At 46.8% G+C, this 18,560-nt stretch overlaps 2 protein-coding genes across 2 annotated transcripts; one reads left to right on the plus strand and one right to left on the minus strand.

The window, feature by feature from the left end:
- Positions 1-2,502: 2,502 nt before the first annotated feature.
- On the minus strand, positions 2,503-7,910 carry LOC118976424 (keratin, type II cytoskeletal 6A). Its single transcript, XM_037030918.1, has 9 exons — positions 7,282-7,910; positions 6,122-6,336; positions 5,718-5,778; positions 5,471-5,566; positions 5,182-5,346; positions 4,573-4,698; positions 3,517-3,737; positions 3,258-3,292; positions 2,503-3,147 (listed from the first exon to the last, which is right to left on the minus strand). The coding sequence occupies exons 1-9, from the start codon at positions 7,819-7,821 to the stop codon at positions 2,912-2,914; spliced, it is 1,695 nt and encodes a 564-aa protein (XP_036886813.1). The 5' UTR covers positions 7,822-7,910; the 3' UTR covers positions 2,503-2,911.
- On the plus strand, positions 7,833-9,665 carry LOC118976388 (keratin, type II cytoskeletal 59 kDa, component IV-like). Its single transcript, XM_037030848.1, has 4 exons — positions 7,833-7,852; positions 8,280-8,516; positions 8,741-8,775; positions 8,886-9,665. The coding sequence occupies exons 1-4, from the start codon at positions 7,833-7,835 to the stop codon at positions 9,119-9,121; spliced, it is 528 nt and encodes a 175-aa protein (XP_036886743.1). The 3' UTR covers positions 9,122-9,665.
- The last annotated feature ends 8,895 nt before the right edge of the window (positions 9,666-18,560 follow it).

The raw sequence follows: 18,560 nt of genomic DNA on the forward strand, positions 1-18,560 counted from the left end.
GTACACTATCATGTCATCTGCAAACAATGACAGTTTTGTTTCCTCCATTCTGATTTGGATGCCTTTTATTTCCTTTTCTTGTCTGATTGCTGTAGCTAAAACTTCCTATACTATATTGAATAGAAGTGGTGAAAGTGGACAACCTTGTCTTGTTCCTGATCTTAGTGGAAAAGATTTTAGTTTTTGCCCATTGAGTATGATGTTGGCTGTAGGTATCTCATATATGGCCTTTATTATATTGAGGAATGCTCCCTCTATTCCCACTTTGCTGTGTTTTTATTATAAATGGGTGTTGTATCTTATCAAAAGCTTTTTCTGCATCTCTTGATATGATCATGTGATTTTTGTCTTTGCTTTTGTTTATGTGATGTGTTACATTTACTGATTTGCGAATATTGAATCATCCTTGCATCCTCGGGATGAGTCCCACTTGGTCATGGTGTATGATCTTTTTAACGTATTGTTGGATGCGATTTGCCAATATTTTGTTGAAGATTTTAGCATCTATGTTCATTAGCAATATTGGCCTGAAGTTTTCTTTCTTTGTTGGGCCTTTATCTAGTTCTGGAATTAGGATGATGCTGGCTTCATAACAAGAGTTTGGGAGTCTTCCATCCTTTTGGATTTTTTGGAATAGTCTGTGAAGAATAGGGGTTAGATCTTCCCTAAATGCTTTGTAGAATTCTCCTATGAAACCATCTGGTCCAGGACTTTTGTGTGATGGGAGTTTTTTGATTACTGCTTCAATTTCATCTGCTGTTATTGGTCTGTTCAGGCTTTCTGCTTCTTCTTCATTGAGTTTTGGAAGATTATATTTTTCTAGAAAATTTTTCATTTCACCTAGGTTTTCAAATTTCTTGGCATATAGTTCTGCATAGTAATTTCTTGCAATCCCTTCTATTTCTGTGGTGTCAGTTGTAATCTTTCCTCTTTCATTTCTGATTGTGTTTATTTGGGTCGTCTCTCTTCTTTTCTTAATGAGCCTACTTAAAGGCTTGTCTATTTTGTTTATCTTTTCAAAAAACCAACTCCTGGATTCATTGATCCTTAGAATTGTGCTTTTAGTCTCTATGGCATTTAATTATGCTCTGATCTTGGTTATTTCCTTCCTCCTACTTGCTCTGGGCTGTCTTTGTTGTTGTTCCTCGAGTTCTTGTAGGCCTAGGGTTAGGTTGTTTGTTTGAAATGTTTCTATCTTTTTTAGGTAAGCCTGTATTGCTATGAACTTCCCTCTCAGGATTGCCTTTGCTGTGTCCCATAAGTTTTGGGTTGTCATCCACATACTGTTTTTAAGCCTCCTTTATGTGTATTTCTATAAGCCAGATAATTTTCCTTGACATTTTTTTTTATTTTCATCATTCCTCATGGGTACATGATAAAAAGTGTGGTGAGTAGGCTCAGACTTTGGAGGCCAGTCATCACACATCTTTTGAGGGGAGATTCTGAGCAGAAAGTGAAGAGGTACCAAAGCGAGAGGCTCCCCACATTGCTGTTGCAATGGTTAGAGGTGAATGCAGCAAGATTCTGATACAGCAGGATTCAGAAACACCCTCCATAAATTCGCTCATTCAAGAACATTTCTCTCTTGGTATGAGAACCTGGGGATTGGGGACATGAATATAAATGGCCTGGAAATAGTGACTGGCCCTCAGGAAGCAAAAGCTGACAGACCACGGTTGCACTGTATCTGAATGTTCCTTCCCCACTCCTGGAAGTCAAAGCAGATCTGGGTGTACCTGAGACGATGTGGGACCATCTCTTTTGGAGAAACAAGGACTCAACTTCTTTGAGTCTCTGTGACAGGTTTATAGTGTAAGCAGGTGAGGACTTTCATTCTTGTTTTGCCTTCACACTTCAAGAAATCAACAGCTGAGTTGCATGTCTGAGTCACTGGATCCTTAATTTGACCAGCTCTAGTGTTTACAAATTTTTCCACTGTGAAGATTATTGAGATTCACATCTCTGATATATAGCTCCCTGCATTTGAACTGTTTATTCAAATACATCTCTAAAAGTACAATACCAGATCATGAGTGCACATATTTAAATCACTCCTGATATATATGTTATCGGGCAAATTTATTGGTCTTGAAGACAACTGTAAGTATAAATTAAATATGTTATTCTCTTGTTGAAGTTCTTTTACTCTAATTGGACAACAGTATGCTTCTCTGGGCTTGCAGGTGACTACTAGGGCAGGAGGGGGTGGAGATGAGATGCTAGGTCAGAGAAACTGATCCACTGGTACCTGCTACAGACAGTAAAAACAAACTTAACAATGACATGGACCACATCCCTACCACTCCCTATGACAAACACTGAGATGGAATCTGATCTGGGAGGAATCCTGAAAATGAGGGTGCCAGACTGCTCTTTATTGAAGCTCTCTAAGGAAGGGGAGTGAAGCACAGGGGATAGAGTCTCCTAATTTGTAAAAAGAAATTTGTCAGAGAAAAAGCTCAAAGACCCTGGGTGACAAATCAAGGCAATATGAAACATGCATTACATCATAAATCTGCTTTATTTAGCAATACAAGTGAGCAAGGAGGAGAGGGAACAAAGCAGGGATACAGACTGTACATTATAGAACTAGTCATTTGTGCTTTCATGACCACTGCAAGGGAGGAGTCCACCCTGGAAAGATAGAAAATTCGTGGGCCACTGGAAAGCAAGGGGAAGTTGCCTTGTTCTAGTGTCAGACCCAAGCACATACCTTCTGATGGTGAGCAATGAAGCTCAGACAGAGCAAATATGGGGCAGAGTAGAGTAATAAGGGCACTTGACAACTTCAGTTCTAGCTCAGGGATGAAGAGAAGTAGGTAGTGGGAGAGAAGAAGCAACCAGAAGAAAGGGCCAGGCAGCTGGACAGGGGCCTTGAGACAATGTGGACGGGCCGGCCAAGAGGAGGACTTCAGTGCTTGTAGCTCTTCCTGCTGGAGGATGAGCTGGTGGTGTATCTGACAGTGGAACTGCTGCCACCAACAGAGCTGAGGCCACCCCCCAGGCCTCTGCCACTGCCGGAACTGAAGCCACCTGTGAGGCTGTGACCACTGCCATAGGAGTAGCCGCTGCCTCCACCAAAGGCTAAGCCGCTGCCGACACCACTGGCGTTGCCAGAACCACTGGAGATGGTGGAGTGCACCACAGCTGTGGAGGGGAGGGCACAAAGACACACAGCCATGGTGAGCTCACTCGGCCAGCCTGAGTGCAGTCAGAGGAACTCGAGACAAGGGGACTAGGCAAGCAAAGATACTTACAGATGTTGACTGGTCCAACGCCTTCCCCGCTCAGCCTAGGAGGGAGGAAACACAGAGACTGTGAGACCTAAGAGAGCCACTGCTGGACCAGTGTGGGAAGTCCCCAGGTGAGGACAATCCATGGGGAGACTGCCCTTTAACTGGTTCTCAGAGAGAAGCAATTATGGCCATCACTACAGTGCTTGAAACGTGTGCTCCCTGGCTGGGCATCATGGAGAAACAGCCAGATGACTGACTGAGGGTGTTATGAATTACCCACCTGCACTCCTCGCCCTCCAGCAGCTTCCTGTAGGTGGCAATCTCCACGTCCAGGGCCAGCTTGACATTCATGAGCTCCTGGTACTCCTTGAGCAGCCTGGCCATGTCCTGCTTGGCCTTCTGCAGGGCGTCCTCCAGCCCGGCCAGCTTGCCCTTGGCGTCCTTGAGGGCCAGCTCCCCACGCTGCTCAGCATCAGCAATGGCGGCCTGCAGGTTGGCGCACTGGAGGGGGAGATGGACAGAATGAATTTGTAATCTAGTCCTCCAGAAGAGACTAACCTCGGTTCCTCTTTCTCAGTGAGGCAGAGATCCGGAGCCCAGACTGCACGGAAAAGGAGCTAGCATCATTTTCCTCCAGACTTTGTCCATTCTGCAAACCTTCTCTAGTCTCAGAGCCACCTGAGAAAACCTGTGCCCCTTTGTGTCAGCCACCCTGCACGAGGATGTGGGGGCTGAGTGGTGGAAGATGCCAGGCACAGACCAGGCATAGACCAGGGGGCCATGGAAGGAATGGACCCACTAGCTTGTTTTGAATCTTGACAGCTTTGGATAATGTCATCTGGCAGCTACACTAACACATACAAAATTACAAGCATTCTCATTGAGGTGATGGGTTTCTATCCTCTCACATTTGTAGGTGACACAGGTCTTTGTCCTGTGTCTTTGCCTGACTGGGGTTTTTTCCCCACCTTGAATCTGGAGTGGATTTGCACCAATCTTGCACACTTGCTGGCCTGCCTTTTCTTTCCCAGTTCCCTGTATTACCAAATCAGCTGTTCTTATCATGTAATTGCCCTTCAAGGCCTCTGAGTATATTTTTACAGTTCTGACAGGGGAAACTGGTTTTGTTCACCTGTATGTCTCATGCCCTTGGGTTGGATCCATTACTCCTACCTGCGGGAACTCACTAAGGGCAGAAACTGCATGGTCTCCTCTCCTTGCTCTTCCCTCAGTCCCCAGGTAGTTCACAAAACCTGGGGACTGCCCAGGTATTGTGATGACCACATGGGGTTCTGGCATGGAAATGAAGATTTGTTCTCCTCTGTCCCCACCATACCTGTTTCTTGACGTGGTCAATCTCAGACCGCAGCCTCTGGATCATGCGGTTGATCTCAGCAATCTCCTGCTTGGTGTTGCGCAGGTCGTCCCCGTGTCTGCCAGCCGTGACCTGCAGCTCCTCATACTGCAGTCCACAGAGAGACAAGGTGATGTGCAGGCTTTTCCCATGTTACCAATAAAATCAGGCTTTTTGTTAACTAAACCTAACAGCTTCTCCCAAAGAGATGTTAGGAAATGCTGATGTTTCTAGATCACTGGAGACTATACACCAATCTCAGACCAACCTTGTTAAGAGACCACTGACTTCCTAGTTCTCTTCAGAACCAGCAACGTCTTGCACTGGGTTTCTGAGACCAGCATCAGGGTGAAGCTAAAGCAAAGGTCACTGGGTCCTTAGCTACATTAGCTTTGCTCCTGTTTGGTGTCTTTGACTTACTAGAATTGCACAGAAATTCTGTAAACATCTACTCTCTCAGGGCAAGGCACATGTTCTGAGAGAGGACAGTAGCTTCCTACAAGTGCCTTTTCCCAGTGAAGTCTGGTGGCCTTGCTGGTGTTTAGGGGGCAAGCACAGGGATTCCTCAACAGGTGCCCACTCGCTGCTCACCTTGGTCTTGTACCAGGACTCAGCCTCAGTCCGGCTCCTCTGAGCAATCTCCTCATACTGGGCTTTCACTTCAGCAATGATGCTGTCCAGGTCCAGGTCACGGTTGTTGTCCATGGACAGGACCACAGAAGTGTCTGAGATGTGGGTTTGCATCTGAGCCAGTTCCTGCAGAACATGAGATGGTCAGATCATTTTTCTCCTGTGACATTCACAGAGTCCCCAAGCCCAAGATCTTCCACCCTTTAGCAGAGCCCCATTAGGAGGGATGAAGGAGGGTAGAGGTGCTTACTGCCTCGTAGAAGGCTCTTATGAAGTTGATCTCATCCACCAGAGCATCTACCCTGGCTTGCAGTTCCACCTTGTTCATGTAGGCAGCATCCACATCCTAGGGAATAAGCCCACAAGCTGGAGTCAGCTGAGCCCTCCTTCCCCATCTGCCCATCCTTGAGCCTCCCCACCTCTCCTGCTCTCAGAGGTGGGCAGGGCTCCACAGTCCTCCTGCAAAGAAACCTCAACCCTGGTTTTAATCAGCTCACCTTCTTCAGAGTCACAAATTCATTCTCTGCTGCGGTGCGCTTGTTGATTTCATCTTCATATCTAGAATGAGAAAGGGATAACAGGTAACCAAGTCAGTGGTGAAGATGATACAGAAAAGGCAGCCTGGGGCTAGAACTTTCTATCATCAGTATACCCAAAGTGGGTTCCCTGCCAGTAAGCCTAAGAGATGACTTTTGTGGTCTATTAGTTGTTCCCTTCTTTACTCTCCCTGTCCACCTGAATGGCCTTTTTGTCGTGAGGGGTTTGTTTCCAGGCACCATTGGTGAATTTTGTTTTCATGGATTTGTTTTGCCTTGCAATCATGCTCACATCTGGGCCTGGACACTCCATGGTCTTGAAGTGTGCGCTTCAGAGAACTGAGCCCCTTTCTCTCCTAACTCACTTGTTCTTGAAGTCCTCCACCAGGTCCTGCATGCTCCTCAGCTCCGAGTCCAGGCGGCCCCGCTCCCCCAGGATGCTGTCCAGCTGCCTCCTGAGGTTGCTGATGTACTGCTCAAAGAGGGGCTCCAGGTTCTGCCTCACGGTCTTGGTGCCCTGCTCCTGGAGCAGGGTCCACTTGGTGTCCAGGACCTTGTTCTGCTGCTCCAGGAAGCGCACCTGGAAGGGACACCAGTGGTTATTTGCCAGACGAAGGAAGGAAGGTTCTGGACACGAGAGTTGTCAGATCCCCAAGCAGGCCTGTGTGGCCACCACAGTTCTGGGCTGCTAACAGAGCAGGCACAACAATCTGTGCTGAGATCGTACTCCCCAAAGCTGCCCTTCTTCACACCCGCGTCTCCCCAGTGAAGCTCCCCTGTGGCCCTCTACCTACTCTCACCCTCTCAGTTATGGAGCCTACCAGTGACTCTCGGCATTTCTTCTCCTTCTCCTGATGACGTGTGTGACCACAAATCCACATAATATATGTAGTATTTCCCTCATATATAGCACAAAGTTTGTTTTTTAAGACAGTGGTCCTGCTGTTAAAGGAATGTTAAATGTTTGGAATCTGATGATTAAATTTCAATCTCATTATGATTAGATTCTGATCTCTCTTTCCATTTAGTGCACAAGTCTTTGCTAAAACAAACTCCCTCAATGCTCATTGCCTGGTTGTACAAATGTATTATTTTAATGGATACATAAGTGTTTCTGAATCTTTTTTTCTCATTGAGGCAGAAATCCACCCCCACTTTTTCTGTCATTATTTCCCTCCTGCCCATTGAAAAAATTTCCACTGAAATTTTATTTCTAGTGTTTTAGATTCTTCAGAAGGTACAGCCCACCCCTTTAATCTTCTCATTGTTTTTCCTTTGTTGCATAGTTACCAAAGTTGAGAATTTTACCTGGACATGAATGAGAGATATTTAAGAGATTCAGCAGTTGTAAATTATATCCATCTTATTCTGCCTATGGTCAATGTGGAGCTAATCTGGCATCCCCGGGGGAAGCCAGTCTGAGTTCCTTTCTCCCTTGCCCCACTCTCCTCCCAGTAGGACATGTGTTGGCCCTCTATTCCGGGGACTCTGAATCCCCACTGGAGGTCAGGACTCCTTGGCTCACCTTGTCGATGAAGGAGGCGAACCTGTTGTTGAGGGTCTTGATCTGCTCCCGTTCCTCAGTCCTCACCCGCTGGATGGTGGGGTCGATTTGCAGGTTCAGAGGAGTGAGAAGACTCTGGTTGATTGTGACCTCTTGGATGCCTCCGGGGGGGCACACAGGGAAGCCAGCACCCCCATAGCCACCAGCGAAGCCAGCTCCACCACCAAGCCCAAAGCCGCTACCAGCTGCACCGCCAAAACCAAATCCACTCCCGGCTCCACCTCCAAAGCCAAAGCCTCCTCCAACTCTGCCACCATATCCGCCACTGATGGCACAGCTGCCACCTCCGATGGAGATCCTCTTGGAGCCCCCCAGGCTGTAGAGGCTCCGGCTGCCAAAACCAGCTCCTCCACACATTCCACCAAAGCCACCACTGCCCTGGGAGCGGGACACGGAGGTGCAGCTGAAGCCAGAGCGGCTGCCCCCAGGGACCCTGGCTGAGCAGGCACTGAAGCCATGCTTGCTGCTGCTTTGGATCCTCTTGGTGGATTTGCTAGACATGGTTCCTGAGGATGAGAAGGCTGGAGAAGGTGTGAGAGGCTGGAGGGTAGAACTGAGAGGAGCAGGTGTGTGTGATGAGTTTCCTAGCAGTTTATATATGGTGAAAATGGGCTGGGCTCAATCCTGGAAGGTAGGTGAGCTTGCAGATTAGGAAGGGTTGGGCTTTACAAAGAGTGAGGTCACCCCCAGCACCTAGAAAGGTATGAAATACAGAGATTGCATTTTTGGCTTTCCTCATTCAGGGTGCAATTCTCCTGCCTTCCAGCCTTTACTTGATCCCCACACAATAAGTCTGAATGTGAATTCACTGAAGTCATGAGTTAGTCATGTTTTCAGACAAAGGAGACACGGCACTGATCAGTGTAAATTGTCTTTTCCTTCTGCTTACTCAGATGTTCCTCTCCGTGTCCCCTTCCCACACTGGTTTCCTCCTCCACTAGCACCACCCTTTCCATCAGGGTGGGACTGTCTCTGAGGGCTTATAGGCNGGCCGCCATTGCTGATGCTGAGCAGCGTGGGGAGCTGGCCCTCAAGGACGCCAAGGGCAAGCTGGCCGGGCTGGAGGACGCCCTGCAGAAGGCCAAGCAGGACATGGCCAGGCTGCTCAAGGAGTACCAGGAGCTCATGAATGTCAAGCTGGCCCTGGACGTGGAGATTGCCACCTACAGGAAGCTGCTGGAGGGCGAGGAGTGCAGGTGGGTAATTCATAACACCCTCAGTCAGTCATCTGGCTGTTTCTCCATGATGCCCAGCCAGGGAGCACACGTTTCAAGCACTGTAGTGATGGCCATAATTGCTTCTCTCTGAGAACCAGTTAAAGGGCAGTCTCCCCATGGATTGTCCTCACCTGGGGACTTCCCACACTGGTCCAGCAGTGGCTCTCTTAGGTCTCACAGTCTCTGTGTTTCCTCCCTCCTAGGCTGAGCGGGGAAGGCGTTGGACCAGTCAACATCTGTAAGTATCTTTGCTTGCCTAGTCCCCTTGTCTCGAGTTCCTCTGACTGCACTCAGGCTGGCCGAGTGAGCTCACCATGGCTGTGTGTCTTTGTGCCCTCCCCTCCACAGCTGTGGTGCACTCCACCATCTCCAGTGGTTCTGGCAACGCCAGTGGTGTCGGCAGCGGCTTAGCCTTTGGTGGAAGCAGCGGCTACTCCTATGGCAGTGGTCACAGCCTCACAGGTGGCTTCAGTTCCGGCAGTGGCAGAGGCCTGGGGGGTGGCCTCAGCTCTGTTGGTGGCAGCAGTTCCACTGTCAGATACACCACCAGCTCATCCTCCAGCAGGAAGAGCTACAAGCACTGAAGTCCTCCTCTTGGCCGGCCCGTCCACATTGTCTCAGGGGCTCTGTCCAGCTGCATGGCCCTCTCTTTTGGTTGCTATTTGTCTCCTGCCTCAGACTTCTTTTGACCTCTGGGTTAAGCTGAAGTTGTCTAGTGTTCATTTCATCTCTCTACACCTGCTGGGTCTGAGCTTTCATTATTCACCCTCGGATGATCTACAATTAGTGTCCTGAAGATGTGCGGACATCTCCGTGATGTTCCCATCTTATTAGCAGTTACATCAGTCTGCTATTACTCTGGGAAGAAAATGACCTATGTACCTGTGAAGCTCAATCTATATCATCTACACTCTATAGAATGGGGATCTTTCCTTTGATGTCTGGCTGTTCTTCTCATTATAACTCTACCCACTAGCTGCTCATAGGGCAATTAAGCGACTTTTCAATCTGTATCCCTACATGGTATTGGCACAACATTGTCATGTACAGAGTTGTAGTCCTGTGATGTTTTTCTCTGTTTCCTTTGATTTCTTTAGTTGTATTCAATAAAGCAAACTTTTAATACAATGTTTCTATGTCAGATTGTATTGCTGATCACGTATTGGTTCTGAAACTTTCTCATCCCAGGCAATAATCCTCATCTTTGTAGAACCCATCTCTCAGCCCCACTGACAATTTACCCTGCTTCATACCCAACTCTGTCGGTCGCATTAAATGAGACTCAGTTATCCTGTGGGTGGATGACTACCAATGCCTCTTCAGCCCTTTGCCATTCAAGGCTCTTTCTCAAAAGGAAGTCTTTTAAAGAAAAGGAAGCCTGGGTCCTGGAACCTAAATCAGCATAATCTTGTTACCAGCTCCATCATTCAGTGGCTTGATCCCCAGCCTGGTCTCTGAGCCTCCTCAGATACACCTCTCACTCCCCCACCCACAACCATGGAAACACAGCACTGATCCAGTGGAACAGAGGCCAGTTGGTAGGAAGGCAAAATGCTTGAGTCCTTTCTATGATAACAAAGACTTTTCCCTCAAAGCTGTTGCTCTGACATACCATCTGAGATTTATCCATTCAGTTGGTACAGAAAGAAACATCCCCGGATCACAGTGGGTGGACCTAAAAAGCCATGTAGTGCTAAATGAGTTGGAATGGATTTCCTTTGCACCCAAAGATAGTTGGATTCCACTGAAGAACTTCTCTTGACAATTGCTAGTTAAAATTTGTAGAACCATACACCTAAACTAATGAATTTGACTGTCCATTAATTATATCTCCAGAGCTGTGAAATAAAATCAAGTTGTCAAAAAGTTCTATAAAATAAATTAATAAAACTTTCAAAAAGTTTTAGTTAGAAGCTTTGTTCTGAAGTGCTGTTGGCAAAAAAAATAAGATGGAAAGATGGCCATTTGGACAGATGACACATTAGCGTGGGGTGGTACTAGCTGGGGAAAATCTTTTGTGATTGGATACCCAAAAAACATTTCAGTGTACAAATATATGCGAATTTTGACCAGCAAAAAGAGATGTTGAAGGTTCATCCTAATATTCTCAGATATCAGTGTCAGGGTTATATTTTGACTCTTAGACAGAAATGGACTATTTTTTAGGTCATGTTTATACAAGATTATTCTAGAATTTGGCTAATCAGGTATTTTATAACTGGTCTTATCTGTATGCGAAAAGATAAAAAGCAAGAAAAATTCCTTAAGAACAATAATAACCAACTCCGTTATAATAATATTTTGATAATTTGAAGCCATGTCAGAGACCCTGTGCCCCCATCAGGCCAGCTGCTGTCTAGCCTTATTCCACAGTTGTCTGCAGGTTGGCAAGGGCCTCGCTGCTCAGCTGGTCACTAGGCAGAAATTTGGGGCTTGGTGAGACTTTTGAGGACTAGTGTCCTCCCTACCCTTCTACTATACAGCTTCAGGGTTTGAGACCAAGGGCATGGTGAAAGCAGAGATTAGAAACTGCCACGCTATACCAAATCCCAGAAGCTAATAGGGGAAATTCCCAATGAGCCTGCTCAGATTCTGGTTGTCACTCTTGACATGAGACACTGCATGACAGTTACCTGCAGGCCTCTCTCAGCACCCTTGAGGGAAGGCCAGCTGAGTACCCAGTTCTAAGGAGGCTGACTACCTGCCAGCAGGCTTGATGCTCAGAGTGGATATTACTATCTCAGTCACCTGTGAATAGGCCCACCCAGCAAAATAGGGAATGCCTACTTAAATTTGAATTTCACATGAACAATTAAAATACATTTGCATAAATTTGTCCCAAGTGTTACATGGAACATACACTAAGAAATTGTTTGTTGTTTATTTGAAATTCAAGTTGAACATCTTGTATTTTTATTTGCTAAATATGGCAACTCTGCCGATGAAGTAGATCTGCCCTCACATTGAACTACAGACAAGGGCACTGGTGGTTGGGCTGCTGCTCTCAGCCACTGTTGTAAAAGGGCAGAACGTAGGCACGGACCACACTGTAGACCCTTTCCTCTAACCAGGCCCTCTCTTCTACCCCATGCCTCAGCTCCAGGCTACAGCTCTCCACCTGCTCACCGCCCCCCAAATCAGCTCAAGTGGTCTTAAGCTCCACTGTCATTTCCCACAGTTTTTTCCACGGTCATTGGCAATTCCTACTATCCATGTCTTCTGTGGGTTTCTGTAATTTCTCAGGACTGATCCTGGGGGAGAGAGACAGCAGGACCAGCTGATTAGCAATCTTAGCTGGAACCTGAGCCATAGATTTTTTTAAGGACATTGTGTTTATTTATTATGTTTGTGACTTACTTAATAAGTTGTTAACATGGGAACAAGGGTGAAAGCAAGTAAGTCCAAATATTAATAGCGACTGATTCTGAGGAGTGGGAATTTGGGTAATTGTTGTTTTCTCTTTTGTACTTTTTTCTACATAAAGATAAACATCCTCATTTCCCCCATTGGAATGTGACTTTTGTTACAGGATGAATTTATACATTTTCTCTTCTGTGCCATTGAGCTCTTTGTGTGATCACACAACCGTAATTACTAAAGCTTTCTATTCCATCTTGGTTTCTGATACAGCAATTCCTACTCATCGTTTGTTTTTTTCCAATGTTTTTCTGGTTATTCTTGTGCATTTTATTTTGTTGTTATTGTTGGTATTAGGTGTCCTTAGGTATCTTAAGAATTTTTGCATTGTGAATTAAAACTCTTTCTTTCCTATGTATTTTCTAATTACTAGAAAGTGGTGCATGAGAATTATTGATTTCTGTATCCACCTACCTTGCTGTACTTTAACCCAGTTGTAATGATAAGCGACTAGTAAGAGGCTGAGCCACTTCTCTCCTCAGTGGTAGAGAAGTGTGGTCTTGCCCGGATTCTGGCTCCATCAGTTCCCCTCTGGCCACAGAGACAGGTGCAGGTGAGAACAAGGAGGGATTGGCCTGTCCCTCCCCTACTATTCGGGCCCTTTTTTTGCTTTGCTTGCCCTCTGGTGGAGATGCCACTCCCCTGGGATGCGAAGAGCAGACCGGAGTGAGATCCTTACTTAAATGGGTCATCTGCTGGATGAAGACATCAGCTGGTGCCATGTTCACACACTGAGGGCAAACACCAAGCTGTGTTGTCCTTGAGTTTGAGAATCTCAGCCCACACTGGGCAGAAAAGGAATGATGCTTTTGCCCAAGCTGGCACAGCTTACTGTTCTCTCCTCCCCCAGCTCTGGACTCAATCCCAAGCTTTATTTTGTTTTTCCTCTTCCTGGGAGCCCTGACCAGTCTCTGAAGCCTCATTTTCCAACTCTGACTTCTCGTTTACTCCTTGGTGATGAGGGAGTGATGAATGGAATGTGACCGTCTTTAGCCTGTGTTACCCTTGTCTCAAAAACTGTCTTCCAAACCTCACTTTTTGCTCATCTACGCCCGGTGTCACTCAGCAACCCAGCAAAGTTGCTTAGCAATACAGTGTAAGATTACCTGTGGCATAGTGGGGTTCTGGCCACAGCAGAGAATGTAAAGGAAGGTAGGTATTGCACATACTAAGTACATTTTGGGTTCAACTGAGTCATGTGCCTACCCCTTGAAAAAAATCCCTCTCACCTGGCAGAGCTAGAACTACACCCATAAACACACATGCGCACATGTTTGTATGGTGGGCACACACACCATACAAACCAAAGGGCAACGGCAATGTGTGCCAAGTACATACTTCTCAATCAATGGCAGATCTAACTTCAGAGAGGATAAGTGTCAGTTTTTTTGAGGGGAAATTTTTAAAGAAATAGGAAAATCATATTTTAAACCAAATCCATGAAATACATGGTGCTTAAACAACATTATTAAAATAGAGATTATAGGTAGGTGCCTATCTCATAGAGACATTAAATGCTCCAGGAAAATAAGACAAATAAAAACAAATTCCATTTATTGCAGAATCATATCCCGTAAATCACTCCAGAAAAAAATCTACAAAAATCTCACAACTTCTCTGGAGAGAGAATGTCTCTGCTTACAGTCAGACCACAGGAGCCCTTTGATGTGGAACTGAGGTTTCCTTAAGGTTTAAAAGTACTCCTTAGTCACTATAACAACAATAACAACAAAGAAACAGATTGGTCTCCTACCGTAATGCCTTTCCCCTTTACTCACAGCTCCTATTTCCAATTCATCCTTCATTTTCATTAGTCTCCAGGCTCACCTGAGGTTGGCCAACTCTTGCTTAATAAACTAGTGCTCAGGGCAAATGAAAAGTGCTTTGAAGCACTCCTATAAAAGGAATTTGTGTCTCTCATTGGCCTGATAGGAGCATATCCAGAATATCCACCAGGAGGGAATCATGCAGAGGACCCAGGGGCATCCCTGCCTGTGAGGTCATCCACCAGTTTAGTTCCTTTCCAGAAAGGGGCAGAGGTGGAGGAGAGCAGTGTCCTGGCCACTTAGATGTAACCTGCATCAAAAACATGGTACTAGTCTTTTCAGTGGAAACTATTTCATCCCATCATGTTCCAGAAATACATCTAATTTTATACCCTAGAAGCCTTTGATGTACATTCAAAAATGAACTTTGAAACAGAGCATTCAAAATTGAAAGAAACCTCTGCTGAGTCCTTCTTCAAAGAGAGAAATTCCTTTGTAATAATGAATCCCAGACTGTAAATTTTTTCATACATCTGTGTCTGGGCTTTAGAATGTTTACCCCTCTTAATTCAGACAACAACTGAGAGGTATCCATTCTCCAGTTATCTGGAGTCAATCACTCCCAGCTTAATGACTATTGGTTTCCCATCATCATTCACCATCCTCATCATTAATTAGTGTGTGCTCACTCAGTGCCTCTAGGTTAGCTGGGCATCAGGCTGCCCAGAATGAGGCAGGGACTCCAAAGCCCAGGATGACTGCCCCTCTGGGAGATGGTGGAAAACACAACCCCACATTCCTAAGCTTCTGCCTGTGGAAACTGGTAAGTGATGCATCACTGAGATGTCTCAGATAGAAATGCGGCTTCACAGACAAGGTAAGTGTGTGCTGAGTAGATAAACACAGTCCCATCTTAAGCATTCTTGGATGGCTTCACTCTGATTCATCCGTGAGCAATGTTAAACCAAGCCAGCCCCCCCAGCCTTTCCTCCCATGTTCAGGGTTCTACGGCCTCTTGTATGTGCCCCAAGTATGAGCCTCAGAGCCAACAGAGAGATCAAGGCTCAGCTGAAGCCCTCAACTTCCGTCTTATAATCAGTTATGCCACTTACTGCCAGGAAGAGCTGCAGGGGCACCCCACTTCACCCCCACTTTCCTCTCCCAGCAGTGTCCTTGTGCAGCAGCTCCAGCACAACGACCAGACAGACTTGGTGAAATGCTCCAATCCAGGGAACAATGAGGCCACTTAAGTGGTCAGAGGTGAATGACCAAGAGGCATCTGGAATCTTCCCTTGTCTAAATCCCTCTGTCGCTGTTTGTGGGGGAGCAATGTGGGGCCCTGGAGACGCTGGCATTGCACCGCCCCCTCTCCCTACAGGAGGGGCCGCAACTGCGCTTCCCAGGCAGTGGGGAGACTTTCTCCCTGAGCTCTACGATGTGAGGGAGGCTTGGGGCAAATCTGGGCATCAAAAAGAATCAGGAGCTCTGCCCTGGCCACCAAATGGCTGTATGTTCTTGCCCTTGGTGTCCTCATCCCTAAGGGCTCCTTCAGGTTCTGAAAGACTGACTCTGTTCCTTTGCTTTATTTATTTTACTTTATTTTTTATTGTTGTTCAAGTACAGTTGTCTCCATTTTTCTGCCACCACTTCCTCCTGCCCCACCCACCCCTACTTTCCACACTCCTTTGCTTTAGTTCTCTGTCCCACGCCTCTAGTTGGCAACACATTCATGTGTGGGCTATTGTTTTGTGAGTGTTCCTAAGACATGTGCATCCATGCTTTGCATATGCACACCTGTCGGATGTGTCTGAAGGGCTTGACCATGGGAGGAAGGGGCGGCTCCATGTTGCTTCTCTTAAACATAAATTTGAAGAAAAAGAGCATTTCATTTTGCTCCTAAAATTGACAGAAGGGGACTTGAGGGTTGCCTGCCCACCTGCTTGAGGTTCTGCACTTGTCCATCAAATTTGGGCCCATGTGAAATGCTTAGTTATGTCTGCAGTAAAGAGAGCAGACCAGGGGAGGTCTGGCCATGTGGAAGTACATGTTCCGAGTCCTAAACCTTGGGGGTTTCTTGAGATCAGCTGGCACAGTTAGTCCCTTTGGGGAGCAATATTGTCACTGAATGCAGTAACCAAGGGATCTGTGAGGTGGGGGGTCTGGCCCCCATAGAGACAGGCTTGGTGACACCTTAGAGATACCAAATATTGAGGAAGTCTGCTACCCTAACACAGATAGTCAAGTTTGAAAAGTGTTTCTGGTTGAGAGTCTCAGGTATCACCATGGAACTATCTTCTCTACCCTCAGCTGCTGGGACTTGTGAACTGGGAGAGCCAGGCTGTGACTGCTCCTCTAAACGACCTCTGCTGCCCTTTCCTTTTCAGTGTGAGCTCCAGAGGGAAGGGGCTTTGTCTGCCCTGTCCACTGCTCTACTGCCTGTGCCTGAACAGTGAACACTGGCACATAGTAGCTCCTAATAAACATTTTATTAACTATAGGCAGGACTCTCTGAGATAGCAGGCCCTCTGGGAGGGATCGGTGGTGGGTGGCTGGAATCTGGGTCCTTAGACACTATACCTTGGCTCTGCGAAGCAGGCAGCCTGATCTAGGGGGTTTGCCTAATGCTCTCTATCCCAATCCAGCCTGCCCTCCTCTGGCCCTGACCTGGTTGGAAGCCAAAGCTCTTCTGTGTACCCTCTCTCTCCCCTCCTCCACTGACCTCCACAGTCCCACTTGACACCTGGCCCAGTCTCCTGGAAATCCATTGTGGCCAAAGGCCCCAGGGTCCCTCTGAGAGTGGGAGAGACCACACTGAGCATAATGGGTGGGGAACAAGGAAATCAGAGTTTGGCACTCCCAGCCTTGGGCACCAGAGCCTATACCATAGGCTCCCACCACTCCCCAAAACCTCAAGAAAATCCACTACTCCCCAAAACCTCAAGAAAATTCCTCCCAGAAAGGCTCAATAGTACAAAGTTGGAGAGACTCAGGAGATTTGGAGAACAGGAAGGAATACTTCGTTCTTTTTTGTGTTAGACAACCTGTGTCGAGTGAACTTCTGCCACAATTGCACCTGTGAAGCACTCCTAGCCCTCCGAGGCAAACTAACGCTCAGACCATCAGAAAACCAGTGCAGGTGAATGATATGCAAGCCCCGAAGAGGTGTTCTCAAGGAACAGGTGGAAAAGGGTTAGTGCCTGGGCAGTTTACCTGAGAAAGCTTCTTGGGGTGTGAAGTCTAAGCAGAATTATAATGGAGGTTAAAATCAAAACAAAAAACCTTCCTTGGCAAGAATGAAACAACATGTTCCTATTCTCTAAGTTTCCAGTTTTTAAACGGGGTATCCACATAGGCTGTCAGGTCACACATGAAGGCATCATCCACCAGGGTAAAAGGTCACAATGAAAGTCAAATTTCACAGAGGAGGGATTGAGGGAGTAAGAGAAGTAAAAGATTTACTATTTTCATCTATCTCACAGAAGTCAGGGAGTAAGACAGTCTAGCTTTGTAAACATCAATCCAGGTGGAAAAATTAGAGGAAGGAGGCAGAGGAGGAAGGGGTCACTCCAGACAAGAGGTGATGACCGAGAGAAACAGGAATGGGGAAGTATGAGATGGCAATGCCGAGAGAAAGGACTCCTGGGAGAGTGTATGGGAAAGGAAAGAAGGATCCAGGAGTGAAGACAGATGAAGCCAGCTTCCACACGGGAAGCTTGATTGGAGGAAGCTGTGGCAGTTCCCATTCCCACAGGTGTGCCAGCTAAGGCACTCTCCGGGCCCTGACCCTGTGTTTCATGGGACGTTCTGAAGGGTTTAGTCAGCATGGCTCAGAAAACAAGTGTTCTTTTTTTCTGGAAGAAAGATTATCATGTGAGGAGTACAGAAAACAAAGATGATTATTCTTTCCACCCCAAATGCACGCACCACCTCAGCGAGGACTTGGGAGCATTGGCCACCAGGTGAGAGAACGCCTGTGCTCCTCCTGGCCTATATCAACAAAAGCAATGATTCATAGATTCCCGTGGAAACTGAGACTCTCAAACAATCTCTCAGTGGAGGAGAGACTCACCCCCTGGCCTTGGCTCCAAGGAGGAAATAGCTCATACAACAGAGAATCGCCATTCCAAGTGCCAAGCTACCAGTCCAGGCAGGGGAGCGTCTGCCAGCCCTTCAGTTACCGTGTGCCTCTGGAAGGGCACCTGTGTGGCAAGGCCATGGAATTTGGCCCTGCTTCTCACTAGCTAGGCAATGTCCACCTGCTTAATTTACCATTTGGGAACTCTGTGTCCTCACCCACAAAAGGAAAACTGAATGCATTTCAGTTCCTCTCTCATTCTGCCATCCTTCGAAATCACTGCAAGAAGCAAGAAGTCAGCGAGATAAAAGAAAATCTAGCAATGCCTCTGCTGACTCCCCCAGGGTAGAGACAGAGAGTTGAGAGGCAGATAAAAGGGAACAAGGGGCCTTGTAAACTTTTCAGTTTTAGACAGAGACAAATGGAAGAGGGAGGAAACAGTCAACAAGGCTAGCAGGGAAAAGGAGAAAAAATCCTTTACTTGGCGCAACCACTGTAGCTTTTATGAAGGATTAAAGGGTGGGGAACCCCGGGCACTCAGTAGGAGGGGTGGCCTGTCTGGGAGACTCTGGAATAAGGCAGCCTCAAACAGAGCTGAGAAGTAGTGCGTTCGTGTCTACCACCTTTTCGTAAGTTACCTAATCGGCGTCGGTGTTGTCTTCCCCACAGAAACACAAGTCCATTGTAAAAGAAAAAGAATGTTTATTGTGCTCCTTTCGAACTTGCCACGGGATGGACATACCGCTGGCACTTCGTTCATTCTTG

Source organism: Sturnira hondurensis, unplaced genomic scaffold (assembly GCF_014824575.4).
Source record: "Sturnira hondurensis isolate 20B ecotype Veracruz unplaced genomic scaffold, ASM1482457v3 Scaffold0020903, whole genome shotgun sequence".
Lineage (NCBI taxonomy): Eukaryota > Metazoa > Chordata > Mammalia > Chiroptera > Phyllostomidae > Sturnira > Sturnira hondurensis.